The 17,912-nt window shown below is 35.7% G+C and overlaps 2 protein-coding genes and 1 pseudogene across 4 annotated transcripts in view; 1 reads left to right on the forward strand and 2 right to left on the reverse strand.

Annotated features, from left to right (window-relative positions):
- Positions 1–2,342, forward strand: part of MED23 (mediator complex subunit 23) — a 38,130-nt gene extending 35,788 nt beyond the window's left edge. The window contains exons 29-30 of one of the 3 annotated variants that reach the window (XM_023529807.1): positions 197–328; positions 1,214–2,342. In XM_023529807.1, coding sequence (XP_023385575.1) covers positions 197–328; positions 1,214–1,381 — 300 coding nt within the window. In that variant the 3' untranslated portion in view covers positions 1,382–2,342. The remainder of the gene's footprint in view (positions 1–196; positions 329–1,213) is intronic. The other 2 variants (XM_023529809.1, XM_011358702.2) reach the window with 2 other exon arrangements.
- A 143-nt stretch (positions 2,343–2,485) lies between these two features.
- On the reverse strand, positions 2,486–15,340 carry ARG1 (arginase 1). The gene is made up of 9 exons (XM_011358703.2): positions 14,727–15,340; positions 11,186–11,258; positions 10,604–10,615; positions 8,975–9,161; positions 7,005–7,164; positions 5,692–5,786; positions 5,221–5,325; positions 4,881–5,017; positions 2,486–4,642 (listed from the first exon to the last, which is right to left on the reverse strand). The coding sequence occupies exons 1-9, from the start codon at positions 14,781–14,783 to the stop codon at positions 4,476–4,478; spliced, it is 993 nt and encodes a 330-aa protein (XP_011357005.1). The 5' UTR covers positions 14,784–15,340; the 3' UTR covers positions 2,486–4,475.
- Positions 15,341–16,663: 1,323 nt separating this feature from the next.
- LOC111738794 lies at positions 16,664–16,782 on the reverse strand (annotated as a pseudogene).
- Positions 16,783–17,912: the final 1,130 nt, after the last annotated feature.

The raw sequence follows: 17,912 nt of genomic DNA on the forward strand, positions 1-17,912 counted from the left end.
TTTTGTAGCACCATTGATTCCATTACAAATGCAGGACATGTGTCTCCCAAGTGCATAGATAATGTACGATCAGCAACACTTCTTCAATAAATATGTTATCCTTCTGTGCCAGTCTTGGAATGGAGTCCAGCTGCATCGTGCCCAATTATTGAACCATTTTGACCATTTACATAATTTTATGTTATTTGTTTAATAGATCGGTGTGGCATTTTACGACATGTTGCTGAATGTAGACCAGTGCAGTGCCCACTTAAATTACATGGATCCCATCTGTGACTTCCTGTATCATATGAAGTATATGTTTACTGGGGATAGTGTAAAAGAGCAAGTAAGTTAACCTTAATTATTTTTTAATAATGTTTAGTTTAGAAAACTTGAACATATGGTGATAGATTTTTTTGGGTGAGTGAGTGTTAATTTTTTTTTCTTTTAAGGGGAAATGATCGATATCAGACCTTTTGAGGCTACATGAGCATATTATTTTGGATATAGTATTAAAAGTAAATACTTATGTTATAATTTCTCACACTTTTCTCCCTTGATATTTGCAACAAGACATCTGAAAAAGATCTAGGGGAGTTGATTAACACTAATCTCGTTAGGAAGAAACAGTCTGGTATGGCTACTAAAAAGACCAGACAGGTGTATTATGAGTGAAGGAGGTCCCACAGTAAGGGTAGATCTGATATTATTTAGTTTGAATTCCAAGTATAAATCAAGACCAAAAAATATTAGCTTTATAGATAGATGTTACAGTCATACATTATTCAAAGAACTTCAAAATATAATTGTGCTCCATGCTTCGTGTTTCTGTGAAGATGGCATTTTAAAAAGATGATCACTTGTTGCATGTGTAATATTTCCAGTGTAAACTGTATGAGCTTTGGGCAGTGGGATGACTGGCTAGCTAGGTAAATGGGTATATTTTTATAAGTACATGCATAGATAGATAGATAGATAGATAGATAGATAGATATAGATAATGCACATGCACACACACATATATAAATGTGTGTGAGAGAACACATGTTTTTCCTCATATGAGAGAGAAATAATTGTATCTGCTTTTGTTAAAACACAAAACATAGAGAAACTTCTCATCTACCCTACTCCCTAGTTTATTGTCTCAGGATAAGTGTAAATCACTTCTTTTAAAAGCGGGAAATTAAAGTTCTCTAGTTAAAATATTTTTAATGTGTTTTTTATTTCTTAGGTAGAGAAGATTATCTGTAATTTAAAACCAGCTTTAAAACTTCGTCTTCGATTCATCACACACATTAGCAAGATGGAACCCTCTACAGTGCCTGCACAAGCCATTAATAGTGGGTCTCCAGCACCTCAGTCTAATCAGGTGCCAGTGTCTTTACCAGTAACTCAGTGAAGTCAGGGTGTACTGTGGTGAAAATGGAAACACATTTGTTTTTGAAAGTGGACTCAAATCTATTAAATCTGAACATGATTATACTACAAAGTGAAGTAGTAGAAGCAATGAAGTTCAGATTGTTTTATTTTGATTCAAATGGTGAATCTGTTGAGACCTCATAACTCTCATCTCCCTATCTATACTTGTCTCTAAGAGATCAAGTGAGCTACATGTTGTTCATATCCGTAAGAATTTATTAGAGCTGCCTTGGAACATGGAGATATCTGTGATCAAATGATTTATTAGATATTCTCAGTCTTTTTTATTCTAGCCATTGGTTTCGTTTTTATTTTTTATTATTAATGACTTAGTCCGTCTTGAAATACATTGTTTTAAAGGCACCACACATGTAGAGTGGTTGCTACAAATCCTTTTATACATAAATCTCTTTTGTTGTCTCTTTGGGATAAGAGATTTTTGTCAAGTAAAGAACCGTAGATTTCATTGCATTGCAGAAGCAAACACAGTTTTATATTTTTAAATGGCTTAAAATTTTTATCGTAGATTTCCAAGTAAATGAGCTAATGTTTCTATTGAGATAGATTAGCACGTTTTTTCTCTTTGCTTGGGACTTGAACTTAGTGTGTAAAATGAGTTGGAATCATGTAAGTAAATGCCATAGCTGGAAATGCATAAACTTAACAAAATACTTAAATGGTGATTCTCTAATCTGTTTTTAAAAATAAATTGTTTTCCAGGTTCCAACTCACCTAGCAGCTGATCTGATTCTTTGAATTTTTATAATCTTACAATGTTTAAGTATTTATTTTTTAAATACTGTGTACATTTTGGTTCTTTAAGGTTTATTAGATTTTGAGACACATAATGTTAATTTTGGGGGGAAATGGCATTAAGATTGTAAAAGACTTGTAAAATAATTAGTAAAATCTGTTGAATGAATAAACTATCTAGTTGGTTACTCAGTTTGAATGAGCGTCTGCTGTGTGCCAGGCAGTGTGCTGGCTGGGTTACAACAGAGAACTGGGCTGCTTCTATGGGTTGTAGAGTATAGTCGACGACTAACATTGACCTAGGAATTAAGACTTACTAATTTTTCTTTAATTAGTGAAGTTTAACCAACTATACTTCAAATTTTTATTTCTAAATACATTCTTCCTAGACCTTTATCTTCTTCATGGTTCATATTATCATAATCACTAAATCTTTATTTGCCATGCAAGTCCAGCTTATGGTTTATATAATGGTATAGTAATTATTCTAGGCTAATAATATTGTTTAAATTCTCCAGAAATTTTATGCTAGAAATGAATTCACATATTACTCTTAACATAGTCTTAATATTGTCTTGCCACCTCAAAAAATATATTGCTTTGAGATCCTAGAATGGGAATAATTATGATACTAGTATATTATACAAATAGAATAAAAGAAATGATAATCAGTATCACTTTCTCAAGGACATACAATCCAATTAATTTATTAAAAATTCTGTTTTTCTCTCTAGCTTAAAAAATAATAGGAATATGGTTTTTCCCAAATAGGCTCTTAAAAGAATTATTATTAATCAGAGACATTAATAGAAGACAGAAGCTTTGAGTATAGAATGTACTGGGAGGGATGCCTTTATTACCTTTATTATACCCTGAAAGTTTTGGGTGTTTTTTTTTGTTTTTTGTTTTTGTTTTTGTTTTTTGAAAATTAATAGTAACTTTAAGTGACTCTGTCCAAGAGGACTTTCTGCAGTGATGGAAATATTCTGTGTCTGTGCCATTCAATACAGAAGTTAGTAGCTACATGTGTATATTGAGCACTTGAAATGTGAAACTGAATTTTAAATTTTTCTAAGCTTTAATTAATTTAGAGAACCACATGTGGTTGCTGTATTGGACAAAATACTTAAAGCAAGATCCAGCATAATTGCTCTTATCTAAAAGTAATTCAGTAAAATATTTATCTTACAAAGTCTGTAGTGTCAACAGTTAGGTTTAAAGTTCTGGGCTGCATGTGAAAAATCACATAGTAGAGGCTCTGACATATATGACTGTTACAGTAACAACAGTATGAATCATGGAACCAACTTCATTACAGAGTTCACTCGTGTTCTCTATAAGTTGAGGAGGAGAACTTGCTCCCTGGTCTTGATTATAGTTTACTTGTTTATTTTTTCTACTCTCCTTACTATATTCCAGGGCCAACATGAGTTTTTTAGGATGTTTAAAGATTTCAGCTAAGGAGTCATATGTAATTGCAATGAGTGAAGGGTAGGGTATTTGGAAATCACAGATAATTTATGTAACATCCCTATCTGAATTAGCAGATTTTAGAAACAGCGCAGTTTGATTTCTTCTGCCTCTGAAAAGGTAGTCATGCTTCAAATACAAACAATATCATGTTTGATGTTTAGAAAAAGTAAAATGTGGTCATCTAACATTAATGAGCTTGGAGATTGCCCACGCTTTGCGATTACTCATTTTACAGATGAAGAAACCAGAGCCAGAGCATTTAGTTTCACCAAGGTCTTACAGTGTTTGAGGGATGATGATTTCACTGGCTTTTAAAATTCTTTTAATAGTTTTAAGCAGGATGTATGTGTGTGCGTGTGTGTGTGTGTGTGTGTGTGTGTTTTGCATATATTTAGAAACATGTAGACATGATAGAATATTATTATAAAGAGTTTATTATAAAAATCACATCTTTTGAACAACATGGAAGTATGGTCCCTTTTCAAGTGGGGTAGTTTTATCTCTTGATATCAGGAATACCACTCTATGTGTGGGAGTTTATATAATTTTTACTGCCAGCAAATTTTTATTTGGGAATTAATGTATACGTCTCTCTCTAAGGATAAGTCTTCCACCAAAGTGGGAAATATAAGCCTTTTAATTTTACAAAAAATTTAAATTTCCAAATCTTGAGTTTCACACCAAAAGGGAATTGATACAGTTTATGTTAATTGCACTAATATTTACTAAGGCAAAACATTTTTCTGAAACACTAAATCTTTAAGAGGATAACTGTCTAAGTTTAAGTAAATTATTAAATTTGCTAATTATATCATTAGCTGTGAAATTTTTATGTAATGTTTCCACATTTACTTAGGTGGGTTAAGGTAGTCCATAGGCTTGTGATTACCCTCTCTAGCAGCTCCAAAACAAGCCAGGGTTATCGCTACTGCAGTGTTGACTGTTCGAGTTACTTCTTCTGCTGTCTTCCCCAGAGATGGGTTCACTTCCATTATATCTAATCCTGACAGTAGCCCTACAACAACAAATGTCAATAACAAAATTTGTTAAATAGTTCACATTTTAAATTCACTATTTTTGAAATATTATCCAGGAGTGTAAAGAGATGGTGACCAATTGAAACCACTTTAGTTATTGCATCATGTGGTAGTCATTCTGGAAGTGTCAGTTGGGGCTTGATTTTTATATTGGGGTATAAATATATATTGGCCATGTGTATGCTTATTTCTTTAGTCACTCAGATTTATACCTACCTGTTTTGTAAATTTCTTCTGTAATGTAGAGACCTTCTCTGTAAGACAGACCTCCGAGGACTGGTGTGCCAGTAGCTGGTGTGAAAGATGGGTCCAGTCCATCAACATCGAAGCTCAAATGAATTGGCCTTTTCTTTCTTTTAAGAGGTGAGAAAGGAATTTAGTTTAAAGTTGTGATTTAATATTTAGTAAATATAGTTTTTACCATTTTATAAAAAGTAACAACCTACTGAAGTTTCATGATTTTACGTAAAGGCTTTATTAATAACTTACATTGATTAGTGTCAATAGCAACTTCTTTTAATAATATTTATGTTGGACACACATACACGTATCATACCTTCCTAGTAGATAGCTGAGTGCTTCTTCCATCACCTTGCCAATTCCCAGTTTATCCACTTGAGTCATTGAAAAGTATTTAATACCCAGAGTTTTCAAAATGTAGCTATGAAAGTAGAGATATTAAGATAATCTACAATTAATAAGGAGGCTGACTTTATACATTGTTTCCTTTTAAAGAAAAGGTCAGTGTGATAAGGTACATAAAATATTTAAGTTCTGTGAACTGTATGTATATATCAGTATATTTTAATAAGTCAACTAAGATAAAAATCTGAATACATATATATGTATATATGTATGTACATATGTATTTGTGTGTGTGTATGTGTGTGTGTATAATATAAACTATATGTAGATGTAGATATATAGACTTGGTGCTTAAAATAATTTTTTCTTATTGGTTTGGTCAGTGCACCTAGCACTCAAAAGGACAAAAATGAAGATAAATTGCATCAAGGAATAAACTTACTGTTCCCCAGGGTCCACGTCTCTCAGGCCAATGTACACAATATCTTTGGCAGATATGCAGGGAGTCACCCAGGAGAATCCTGGTACATCAGGAATCTAAAATTGTAATGTTTCCATTCGGTTATGGATATGCTTCTCGAGCAAATCTTACACTGAAACTTAAGGACACTTACTGGATTGCATAGTCCTTATATTTAGAACATAAAATGTGGGGAAATCATTAAAAGACAATACAGAATTTAGAAGAGAATGTGGTATCCTTGGTTGCCTTGTGGTATCCTTGGTTGCTTCAGCCTTATCCAGCCTCACCCTGGGCCCAGACCAAATCTGAATCATTTGTCACTGTTTACTGCTCTCTGCACCATTTCCGGCAGTGTTTACTGCTCCGTGCCCTGCTTTCCCAGAACTCTTCTGTAAAGGAATCAGTGTGCTTCCATTATTTCCATTCCTTCTTTACTTCTCTTTCTCAGTACGGACTGAATCCAGAAGATGGTGCAGAGTGACTGAGGGAAATTTTTGACCAAGCCTTTGGTTGATCTTCAAATGTCTTGGAGCCAGACTTGGCTTATACACATTTTGCAAGTGTATAAACCTATCACTTGGTCATCAATTCAGAAAATGTTATTTCTGGGCATTTAACATAAGAGTGTTGAATTCCCAAGTACCATTATAAAGACCAATAAACTATAGTTGTATCAATAAAAATTGTTTTATTGATATAGCATGTCAATAAAAATTATGAACCACAATGTTAAATCTTCATCTAGAATTTTACCTTCTTTGAGAAAAGAGGTTACTAGGGAACAAGGAGGTAGTTCTTTCTCATATGATTTAGATATGTGCTTCTCACAATAAAGAGATTAAATAACAAACCATAGTAATCCACATTTAAAAACTCCGTTTTTGAAAAGGCCTTATGATGCGGAGGGGACACTTGGCAAGAATGAGAGACTGCGTGGCATGTAGCAGAAAGAGGGTGGCATTAGGAGGCTATTTCTGGCTCTTGGCTTGGGCAAGTTGGTTAACCCTTGAACCTCTCTCTGCTAACTTGCTTATAAAGGATTACCCTCTGCCACAAACTATAAAAGGCAGTTTAAGAATCAAAAAGGAAGATATATATAAAGTCAGTTTGCAAACTATCAAGGAAGGTAGAAGTATAGAGCCTCACCACATTTATCCACCAAACCTTTGCTTATTGGCTACGAGAAAACAACTTGATATTTTACCTAGAATAAGATGGCATAAAGGTTCTGCCACCTCCTGAACTTCTGCTAAAGTTTATTATTTTGTAATAGAATACCAAGTAGCCTTTACCTTTCCCTTCAGTTCCTTCAGGAGGAAAGACACAGGTTGTCCATGCAAGTTCCCACTTGTGGTTGTCAGTGGAGTGTTGATATCGGTGTGAGCATCCACCCAAATGACACAGAGATCTGGGTGGACTTTGGCATGGCCAGAGATGCTTCCAATCGCCAAACTATAGAGGAAAAAGTGTGTGTGAACATCAGGTTTGCAATATTATTACATACATCATATTAACTCACTCAATGCTTTGCTTGATTTTTCTTCGTCAAAGTGGCTAATTTTTCTCGTAGGTTTTTAAATTGAAGATGCCAACCAAATAATTATAACCATAGAGAAAGTAGAGCTTACTTACACTTAATACTTACTAACAAGTTATATTCACATCAAAGCATTACTAAAAAATGTGTAAATTTTTTTAGAAACCACCTTCTAACAAAATTGCAAATTATAGTTTCACCAAAAATTAAATTTGCATAAAAACACCAGCCCCGCAAGCAGTTCCTTAGAATGGGACACTATTCCATTTTCAGAGTTAAAGCAGGCTTATTTTCTGCACTCTCATCTCAGTAAATATTTAATTCTCCCAAGTGAATTATGACAGAGTCCTATTTTTCTTAAAATCCAATGCTTTACAATTGGGGAGCATCACTCAGAAGCCGTTACACCCACTCCGGCCAGCCGTATCCCGGTGCTCGCTCACTGTTCAATGCTCAGATCCTCTCTTTGTACTTTCTACTCTCCTGCTGCACACTTAGACACCCGCTCTTAGCCAGGTCCAGAACCCTCAGAGTTCATCTTAAACACTCCAAGCTTTAGAAAGTTTGCCTAAATGGAACAGCTGAGTAATATCCAACACAAAAGTTAGAAGATTAGGATTTTTTATACACAATGCCTGTATTGTCCCACTCACAAATGTTTCAAGTGTCACTCAGAGAATCATGAACCTTTCAGTTCTCAGAATGAGAGAAATCATGCCTGGATGTTCAGGTATTTTTTATTCAGCTTGATGTTTGTTTTCCCTTTAATTTTCTTATCTTTTTCACCACTCTTAAAATTTCCATTAAAAAAATTTTCCACTTAAAATAGAGAGTGAGCCCCAGTTTCATACTTGCAGTTTTGTCACAGTTCAGCTCTAGAGGGAAAAACTGAGGGGGCTGAAGTATTTGACTCTCGCATTAAGAGCCATCGTCATGTTTATACTTCCCGATCTAATCATAATTCCTTTGGTAATGTATTTGGGGACCTTGAGAGTAAACATTAAAAAGGTTCATGCACAAAATTTATCTTTGCCACATTATTTGTAATAGTGAAAATTTGAAAATAACCTTAATATCTGGCAATATGGATATATATAGTGATATAATACCTTAATGAAAAAATATGCAACAGTAAAAGCTTATATATATCATAAAGTAACAAGGAAATTGTACTATAGATTAAGGGCAAATCATAGGCTAACACATAAAATTGTTAAACAAAATCGTACAAGGTAAAAAATGTAGCAGGAAAGAAATAAGCCAGATTTTCAATTCTGGTTGAAATGGTTAGAGAACTACAATTACCACTGTTTTGTTTTTTGTTTTTTTCTTTTATATGTGTGTATTTCGAAAATTGTAATGATTATTACTTTTATAATGGAAAACACTTTTAAATGTTGACCTACATGGGTTGTGCCTATTATCAGTAATCAGGTACAATCAGCTGACTGAGAATTTCCTCAGTGCTTATTTATTTAGAAATGTAAGCCTGTGCCGGCTGTTTTACTGAAATTCATTCATATTTTATATATTTTCTGCTGTAATAAAGATTTCAAATAGTTAAGTCTATGTTTCTAAAATAAAGTAGTAGCCCATGAAAAAATTTTAAGGCAGAAAAATCCGTATAAATTTTCCCCTCCATATTTCTCTCTTCCCATGGTTTTGGTTATACTTCCTCTATGTCATTTGTGTCAGATTCCCATAGAGATCATCACTGCACAAGACCTGTGGTCTCCACCCAGTACCAGGCTGGTCCTTCCATTCCTCTTCACTTCTGCCACCACACCAGCCAGCTGCTCGTTCGCCTTCCCCACAGACCGTGGATTCTTCACGATTTGAAAGGGGCTGTCATTAGGGACATCAGCAAAGGGCAGGTCCCCATAATCTTTTACATCACACTCTGTAATTAAAATTAAATGTTGCAGGTTACTAAATAAAGATCACAAAACAGTCTGTGCAGGACGATATTAAATTTACGAAATAGGTGTTCTAAAGTATAAGGATACAAAAAGTCTATCAGGACTGTATAAGTTGCGAAGGTAGAAACCACGTCTGCTTTGCCTGATATCTCACCCGTGCCGCACACCGGTGCCTGCTGCGCACTGGGATCTCAGTACTTCTTGAATCCATCCAGTTAGGCTGGTAGATACAACAGGGATAACCTGGTTTGGGCTTAATGGGTAGTGGCTGTCTGTCTCTTCTATGTGCTTTCTACTTTTCTACAATAAACATGTTTTGCATTTGTAATAAAGAAGTAGTTTTTAAAAAATAACATTTTATTTATTTGTCTATTTATTTATCTATTTATCTATATCTATCTATTTATTTATCTATCTATCTATCTATCTATCTATCTATCTATCTATCTATCTATCTATCTATCTATTTATGCATGCTATCTATCTATCTATCTATCTATCTATCTATCTATCTATCTATCTATCTATCTATCTATCTATCTATCTATCTATTTATGCATGCCCCGAAGAAAATACACCAATATTTTCTAAATTTCTTGACTCTCTATTAACAATCCTTGGTTTCAACTCAATCTGTCACCTGCTGAAGCAGTTTGGCTCCATGCTCTGTCCTTTGTACCTGCCTCATGGTAGTATTGTCAGAATTAAATAAGAATATGTTGTTACCCTGGTGCCTAATACTTTTAAAATAAGGTAACCCAAAATTCCTAAAGACTTGAGTGCACTTCCTAAAAGGGCCCTGTATTAGGCTTCAAGGTACAGAGCTCCACATAAAACTGATAGGAGCTCAGTTCAGTGTTCTGAACTAACTAGTCATTGTGTATTGTATTTATTCTTGTCTGTGTATCCGTGATTCAGTAAAACCTTCAAGAGATTTAACCTGATATAAAATGTGACCCAACGATACTTGTTAACTGAGAGACTAGTCCAGTGCATTTATTCAGGTCTTCTATTCTCTACTGAGGTCTCTTTTTGTTGTTGTTGTTGTTAGCTTTATGAGGTATAATTCTTATTTACTAAAATGTATTCATTTTAAGTGTACTGGTCAGTGAGTTTTAGAAATATCTACAGTCTTTCAACCATCATAACAAGATTTAGATCATTTCTATTTCCCTGCAAAGTTCCTTCATGCCCCTTGCAATCAAAGTAGTCAACGCATCCCATGGTATGGATGTGCTACTTTTTATTTGTCCATTGTCAGGTTGTTGGGCATTTTGTTGTTTCCACTTTGAGGCTATTATAGGTAATGTTGCTACAAACAAACTTCCAAGTACAAACATGGCTTTGTGTGGACATATGTTTTCACTTCTCTTGGGTAAGTACCTAGGAATAGATTTGCTGGGTAAAAAAGTAAATGTATGTTTATTTTTAAAAAAATTCTGCCAAACTGCTTTTCAAAGTAGCTGTATCATTATGCATTCTCATCAGAAATATCTGAGGATTTCACTTGATCCGTATTCTCACCGACACATCAGGGTTTTGTACAGAAAGATGACATTTACTTTAGCCTATACTTTTAAAGTACATATCATTTTTTTTATTTGCAAGCTCGTATATATTTATGTATATGTGTATGCACACACATATCATTACTGTTTCATTTCCTCTTACGAATAGGGGTCCTCTTGTGGTAGCATACTTCCTGTTCCCCCTTGCCTTTCATTATCAACCCCCCACTCCCCTTCCACACACCCCAGCCCCAGTTCTTGCACACACAGATTCTCTTATTCGATAGCCTGGCTGGAAAGACAAAATCTTGAGTAAATAAACAATATTTATTGAGCATTCTCCACATATGCTGCTTTAAAAAAAAAAAAAAAATAGGAAGACTATAGCCAGTGCCGTAATTCTGTGGTACAAGATGTCATTCCAGACACATCTCATTTTAGCAAGAGCCTGCTCCTTCCTTCAGAGTGGGAAGAAAATAAGGCTGATCATCTTTCAACTGAAATTTTACCTTGTTCTTTAAGTTTCTCGAGCAGGCCAGCCTTTCTCAATACTGTAGGGCCTTCTTCCACTCCACCTCGTGGCTGGACAATTAAAACAATAAAGTAATTCAGACACTAACTTGATCATCAGATGCCCCAATAGGAAACTTTCGTTATTTAATCAGTTGAATAGTAACTATCATTTTTGGAGTTCCTACAAAGCTAGGAGTATAGATTATCTCACTTAATCGTCACAGCAAGGTAGATTGGATTACTCTTATGTCAGTAGGGAACTAGAATAAGAAAAGTTATATAATTTTCCTACAGGCCTGCAGCTAACAGTGGCAGAGCCTTTGAATCTTGTACAATTTCTTGGGATGCCAAAACCTGCATCCCTTCCCATTGTTCTGTTACCAACACAGCGAACAGTTTTTTGTGCAAAAGCACTCTGATAGATGAGGATACAAGAAATCAAAGGAGAGGGTTTCTGTCTTTGAGTAACTTACAAGCTCATAGGGGATTGCATATTTACCCCCAGTTAGAGTACTTGGAGATTTGCGTCAGAGGAGATACAAGATGTCATAACAAAAAAAGGACTCTGCTAACTGCCAGGGACAGAGTTTCAGGTGGAGCAGGTGACATTTCAGCTGAGTGTTGCAACTCGAGTTCAGGAAAATGAATGGGTTGATGGAGAAACTTTGCAAACCAGGGGAACAACTTGGGTAAAAGCATTTTTTTTAAAAAAAATGACATGAGAGAGACCTAAATGCAGATCATCACAGTAGTGCTTGGGGAGAAAGCAGGCAAGGGGGAAAGTCATCACCGGGGAGCCGAAACCACAAAGATCAACCTAGTATTTCAAATTCTGATCTGCTTAATAAGTACAGTTGACGAGAATTCTACCCTTGTGTTTACATCGGGGAAGCTAACATGATCTCTCTGACTCTACTTTCCAGCAAGGTTTTTAGATACAAAATTATTTTGTGTTGTCAGATGAGAAGAGGTGCGAAAAGAAATGTGTGTCTATCCCTAAGACTGGGCGGTGGCACCAAACCAAACAAATATTTCTTCCCAATTCCAATAAGCAGATGGCTGCCAGGAAAATCCTTGATGTCAAATTCCTGTCTCTGCCAGCAAGGGACCCCACATGCTCACCCGACACATTTCACTGCTTTACTTCATTCCCTTTTGCATGACCTGCCCATCCCCATCAAGCAGACATTCTCTCCTCCTTTAAATCCCAGTAGATGCTGCTTGGCTCAAATTTTGCCTTTGTTTTTGTGTTTTTCACTTTTTCTCCATTATCACATTTCGGTCCACGGTTCTTTATATTTGTGGGACTGTATTTTGTAGTGTAGTGCTGGCATTTAGTGGATACTTAAAAACTGTCAATTTATAAAACTCCCTGGCCTTTTTTCCCCTCTCCCTTTTAAACTTTAGAATGAATCTTATAGACCCCTTAGTTGACACTGTATTTGCTTTAACACAGTCATTAAATTTCCCAGAGGGACACTTTTTAGCATTCTTTTTGTTTGAGTCAAACTGCTTCTCATGACTAGTTTTTTCTCATTGCCTAGTTATTCGGCCCACTTTGTAAATCACTTGTTAGCGCTACTGACTTTGAAGCTGGGCCCCAATTCCTAACTGGCCACAAGTGTAAGATCCACTGTGAGTCTAAAGAGGCATCAGTGCAGGTCAGGGACACAGGCTTTGGGATCAAACAATCCTGGCTAGAATCACACAGTCAAGGCTGTGTGACTTTGAGCAGATTACCAAACCTCTTTGAGCCTTAGTTAACTGTAAAATAAACATAATATCTACCTTATTTTTTGCCACCGTCTCGCTCCTACCTCACACTGCCTAACAAGGAGGTGAAACAGGGTCTGGAGTCCTTTCTCAGACTCAATCTTCTAGTCGTCTGCCCTCTAATTCTCTGGTTTGTTTGTTTGCCAAGCTTTTACCTCCCTTAGGTGAGGACAGATGTTATATGTTGGCCATTTTTTTTTTTTCCTCTATGCTATGGCTTACTGTAGGAAAATCTCTCTCTCCCCCCGCCCCCATGTCTCTGTCTCTGTCTCTGTCTCTGTCTCTCTCTCTCTCTCTCTCTCTCCTCTGTCTCTCTCTCTCTGTCTCACTATTGTGAGACAATAAGCTTCATTCTCATAGGGCCATGTTTTAATGAAGAGCTGTAGGGAGGCAAAAAAGAGTTACTGAGAACAGAAAATGCATCAGGCTATATTTCAAAATATTACCCCCAGAAGGCTGTTATTATCGGCATAAGGCCTTCTACTGAGGTGTAGGGGCCAGAGCATATTCATGATGTTTCCTTCTTTCTTTCCTTTTTTTCCTTTCCTTCATTTCTGTTTCCCTCCCTCCTTTTCTTCTTTTATGTCAGTTATTTCAGTTCTATCTTTGTTAGAACCTGTCCTAAGAATAAGTGAGCATATTGTGGATTTCGCAAGTAACCTATCATTAAAAGAAACACTTCTGTGTCAGCAGAAATGTCCCTGGTTCTGGGCGAGACCTTTGAAAGCTTTCCAGGGGAAGTGAAGTGCAATTTATTGACAGTCCACATGCAGTTAGGGTCTCTCTCCTCTGACCTTTCCCATTTGGTTTTGCAACATAAGGTCAGAGTGCAAAGCAAGAGTTCAAAACTAAGTGGACAAAGAGAAAGTTCTGAGAAACCTGAAAAAGACTCCATTTAAAAACATCAGCCGTGGAGGTGTGGGACCTCAATGTACACTTGGTCTTGTTTGCTTTTGTTTTTGTTTCTTTTTTCTTTTTCCTCTTTATGCACCGATGCATGCCAAAGTCTGTGTCTGTAATTTCATTATGTCTACCAGAATGAGTGTGCCCAGGCAGAAAACAAGACTGCATATTTCAATGTTGCTGGCTTGTGTTGGCAATCCGAGAGTTTCATAAATCTATTAGTCTTTTCACCATTGCCAACTTATAGATTTTCTTTCTTTCATTTTTCTTTTTTCCTCCCTTAAAGAGAGGCGCATGAAGGATTTTACTTAGTCCATGAATAAATATTTTTCTACACTCATTAAAGCCCTCAAATAATATTAATCATTCACAAAGTTGCATAAAGCAATAATATATAGGTTAACAAATTAAAAGAATTCTGAATATTGCTGCCAATCTAGGAGATTTTTCTAAGCATTAATTACATAACTAAATAAATGAGTTTTCTTCAAATTCTTTCTCTCTACATATACACAGTAGCACCAAAAGCAACGAGAACATAAAAACCTAAACGAGGAGCTACAATGCAGAAATAGTCCATTTCCATTCAAATGAAAATATTTTTTTCTTTAAAAATATGAGGGAAAAAATTGTAGATTCAAATAAAATTGGCTGTGGCAGAGATTAAGAGCCACAAGAATAAATGGTTTTGTGACCATAATTATACAATGTTATAAAAAGGTGAGACAACTTTAAAATATATACTATTTAGCGGCCAGCTTGTATCAGGGGACTTAACTAACAGACAATAATACCTTATTAATTTTTAAGTCTGAAACTTTCTAATAAATTTCGGTTATTCAAAGCCAAGCTTGTACGTACCTGTCCCTTGGAGAAAGGAGCTCCGATGATCCCTATGGATTTTGACTTGGAACTCATGCTCCAACTCTTCTTGTCACTGCACCCAAGTTCTCCAGCCAGTCACCGCTTTCTGCAGCCCTCAGTGACAGAAGGCACATATTTGTTTTCCATTTATAATTGGTTTGAATCTGTTTACCTATTCTAATGAAGAAGACTGGCTCCACCTACCGAACCAAACGGTGACAATCAACTGAAGTCTCGCAAGTTCTTCATATGGAGAATAACCATAAATCCTCCTAGTCCAGGTCTCTAAGTGAGATCATTCATGTCCCCAATTCACAGCCATCTGACAAAGTCAGCTGGTGACACTAATCTTCCCTAATCACAACCTTGATTTCCTAAACATAATAGTCTTTTCTAATCATAATCTTTACAAAAGCAATGCTCTGGTCCTACTTGGGGAAGGGCACTTGCTTCCTTCAGCTTTTGAGTCCTTCTGCATCAAAAAGGCTGGGACTAGCAAAATGGTCTCCCACATCCCTTCAAGCCCTACAACCCTGAGTTCAGGTTTCACATACTAGGATTAAGAGTTAATCCATGAGGCATATTTCATATACCACTAGGGTACAGTCTTAGTGAAAGCATATGACTTCCTTTTCTGATTATTATTTAAAGAAAAATTTAACTGCCTGATTAAGGTGTTACTATATGAATTTTGAAATATGGTGTGTAGGAAAATAATAGTTTCTGGAATCACAATATCAAAATCAAAATATAGAAGTAAAAATAGCCAACACTGAGTTTTTATCACGTGCCAGATGCTATTGTGTTTTATAATATCGCGTTAAATCTTTGTACCGCTTCATGGCAAGTCTCTTCATTAGTGCCGTTTTACTACTAAAGAAACTGAAACTCTGAGAGGTTGCCAAATGTCACACACAGGTTGTAGAGGAAGACACATAATTTACTCTTAGGCATTCTGGACCCACCTAACCTCTGGGCCAAGTGTCAGCTGTTCATGCCTGTCAAACCTGTGTGGGAAGTTGCTTATTGTCATGCAAAGATATAGATTTAGAAGAAATGCACCCTAAAATTCTTCCAACTTTAAAATGACATGATTGTAATTTAAAAGGAAGATTCACCTAGTAGAAACTAATTTCTTTTCTCTATTAGTAGGACAGAATATTGTGGAGTATTTAAATTCCATGAGGGCAGAGAATTTTGTCTGCTGTATCCCCAGGATCTAGTACTATGCCTATATGTGATAGGCACTCACTAAATATTTATAGAATGAGTGAATGAGGAAACCAAGGTCCCACAGATCTATTTTAATAAGGCCATTTTCCAAATAGGCCTATCTTTTACTTGCAGATTTGCTTATATATCCTAGATATTTACTTGTGGTATTTTGTATAGTCAGATATTAACCTCTTATGGCATTGACATTGCAAATAAATTTTCCCGACTGTCAGTAATCTGGTAACTTTGTATATGTTATCACTTAAAATCTTTAATTTTTAAATAGACGACTAAATAACTTTCTGCTTATGCTTTGTGCTTTGGAAGTTTTAAGTCCTTCCTACTCCAAAATCACAAATATATTATTCTATTTGCTTTAGAGTTTATCTTTCACATTTAGTTCTTCAATCCATCTATATACCATCTTTGTATATTATATATGTTTTCCAACTATATTTTTCCCTATGTAGTCCATCAGTTTCCTCAGCAACACCCATTGAACACTTTATCCCTTTTGCCTCATTGATGTGAGTAGTATCTGCATCACATACCAACTTTACACACGCATATATCTGTGGCTGAGCTCTTTCTTCTGTTCTATTTTTTCTTTTTCTTTTTTTTTTTTTAGGTGAGGTAACTCTTGGTCAACCTCACAGATTGCAAGGACCTTGTCAGTTTATAATCCCTTATTTTTTATTTATTTATTTTTTAATTTTTTATGCCTACGGCACCTGGTCTTCCTAGGTGGTCTCCCATCCAAGTACTAACCAGGCCCGACCCTGCTTAGCTTCCAAGATCAGACAGGATCGAGCTTGTTCAGGGTGGCAAGGCTGTAGACTTTCTTCTGTTCTATTGGCTTATATACCTGTGGATGCTCCAGGTCCACACTGTTTTATTATCATGACTTGATGGTATATCTTATCATTCTTTGGACAGAAGTAACATTTTTGCTCTTCTTTTTCAAAATTGATTTAGTTATTCATGGGCATCTCTATTCTCCTATATGTTTAGAATAAGTTGTTAGATTTAAAAAAAAATCTCTGCTAGAATTTTTACTAAATTTATAGACTAATCAATGGAGATTTGCTATCTTTCAAATTTAATTCCCTGTATTTAAAAAAAAAAAAAACTCTATCATTTGAAAGTTCCTCCTATATCAAGCTGAGACTGCCTTCCTGTTATTTGACCCATTGATCATAACCCTTTAATCCAAGTAAAACACACTATCTCTTGACTGTCTCCTGACTTTCTTGAGTCTTCTACTGTTTAGCTTAAATACCAGCACCTTGATCTTAGACTTCAGAACTGTAAGAAGTAAATTTCTGTTGTTTAAGCTACTCAATCTGTGTTATTTTGTTATAGCTGCCTGAGCTAAGACATAATCATTATTTATTTTTCACTCAGATAACTTCAGATGTGGTCAATGTTTCAAGTGGACTCCTGTATCTTTCTTTACATGACTCCCACATTTATCAAGCACTTTCCTACTCTCGGGCACCATGAGTTATTCCAAGCTTACCTTGTACTTCACCCTAGGACTCGCCATTTGTCCAAGGAGCCTTAGCTCCTTTTATCTGGGAATGCTATGTGGAAACCAAGATCTGGGCACCAGGAGTGCCATTGGTACCTGAAATTATTGTTTCTGGGCTCTTGCAGCGGACAGAGCTAGGAAATATATGTATGTACACACAATGCGTACACACATCCCTATTCCTATATCTGTCCATCTGAAACTATAGTAAAAATCATGTTTTTACTGCTTGGAGAATAACGAAGTATACTGATCCTCTAATCCAATGCCATAGAATTCAAGAATTTATTCTAACCTTCTGTTTCTCCTTATTTGTAACTCCCTTTTCTGACAGGGAGAAACCAGCTCTCATTGTCCACATTCTATTCGTTTGCCATGTGTATTTCTTTAAATTCCTCATAAAGTTCTTTGTCCATCATTTGTTCACCCTTCCCCCA

The sequence above is a fragment of the Pteropus vampyrus genome, unplaced genomic scaffold (genome assembly GCF_000151845.1).
Source record: "Pteropus vampyrus isolate Shadow unplaced genomic scaffold, Pvam_2.0 Scaffold43, whole genome shotgun sequence".
In the NCBI taxonomy this organism is placed as follows: Eukaryota; Metazoa; Chordata; class Mammalia; order Chiroptera; family Pteropodidae; genus Pteropus; species Pteropus vampyrus.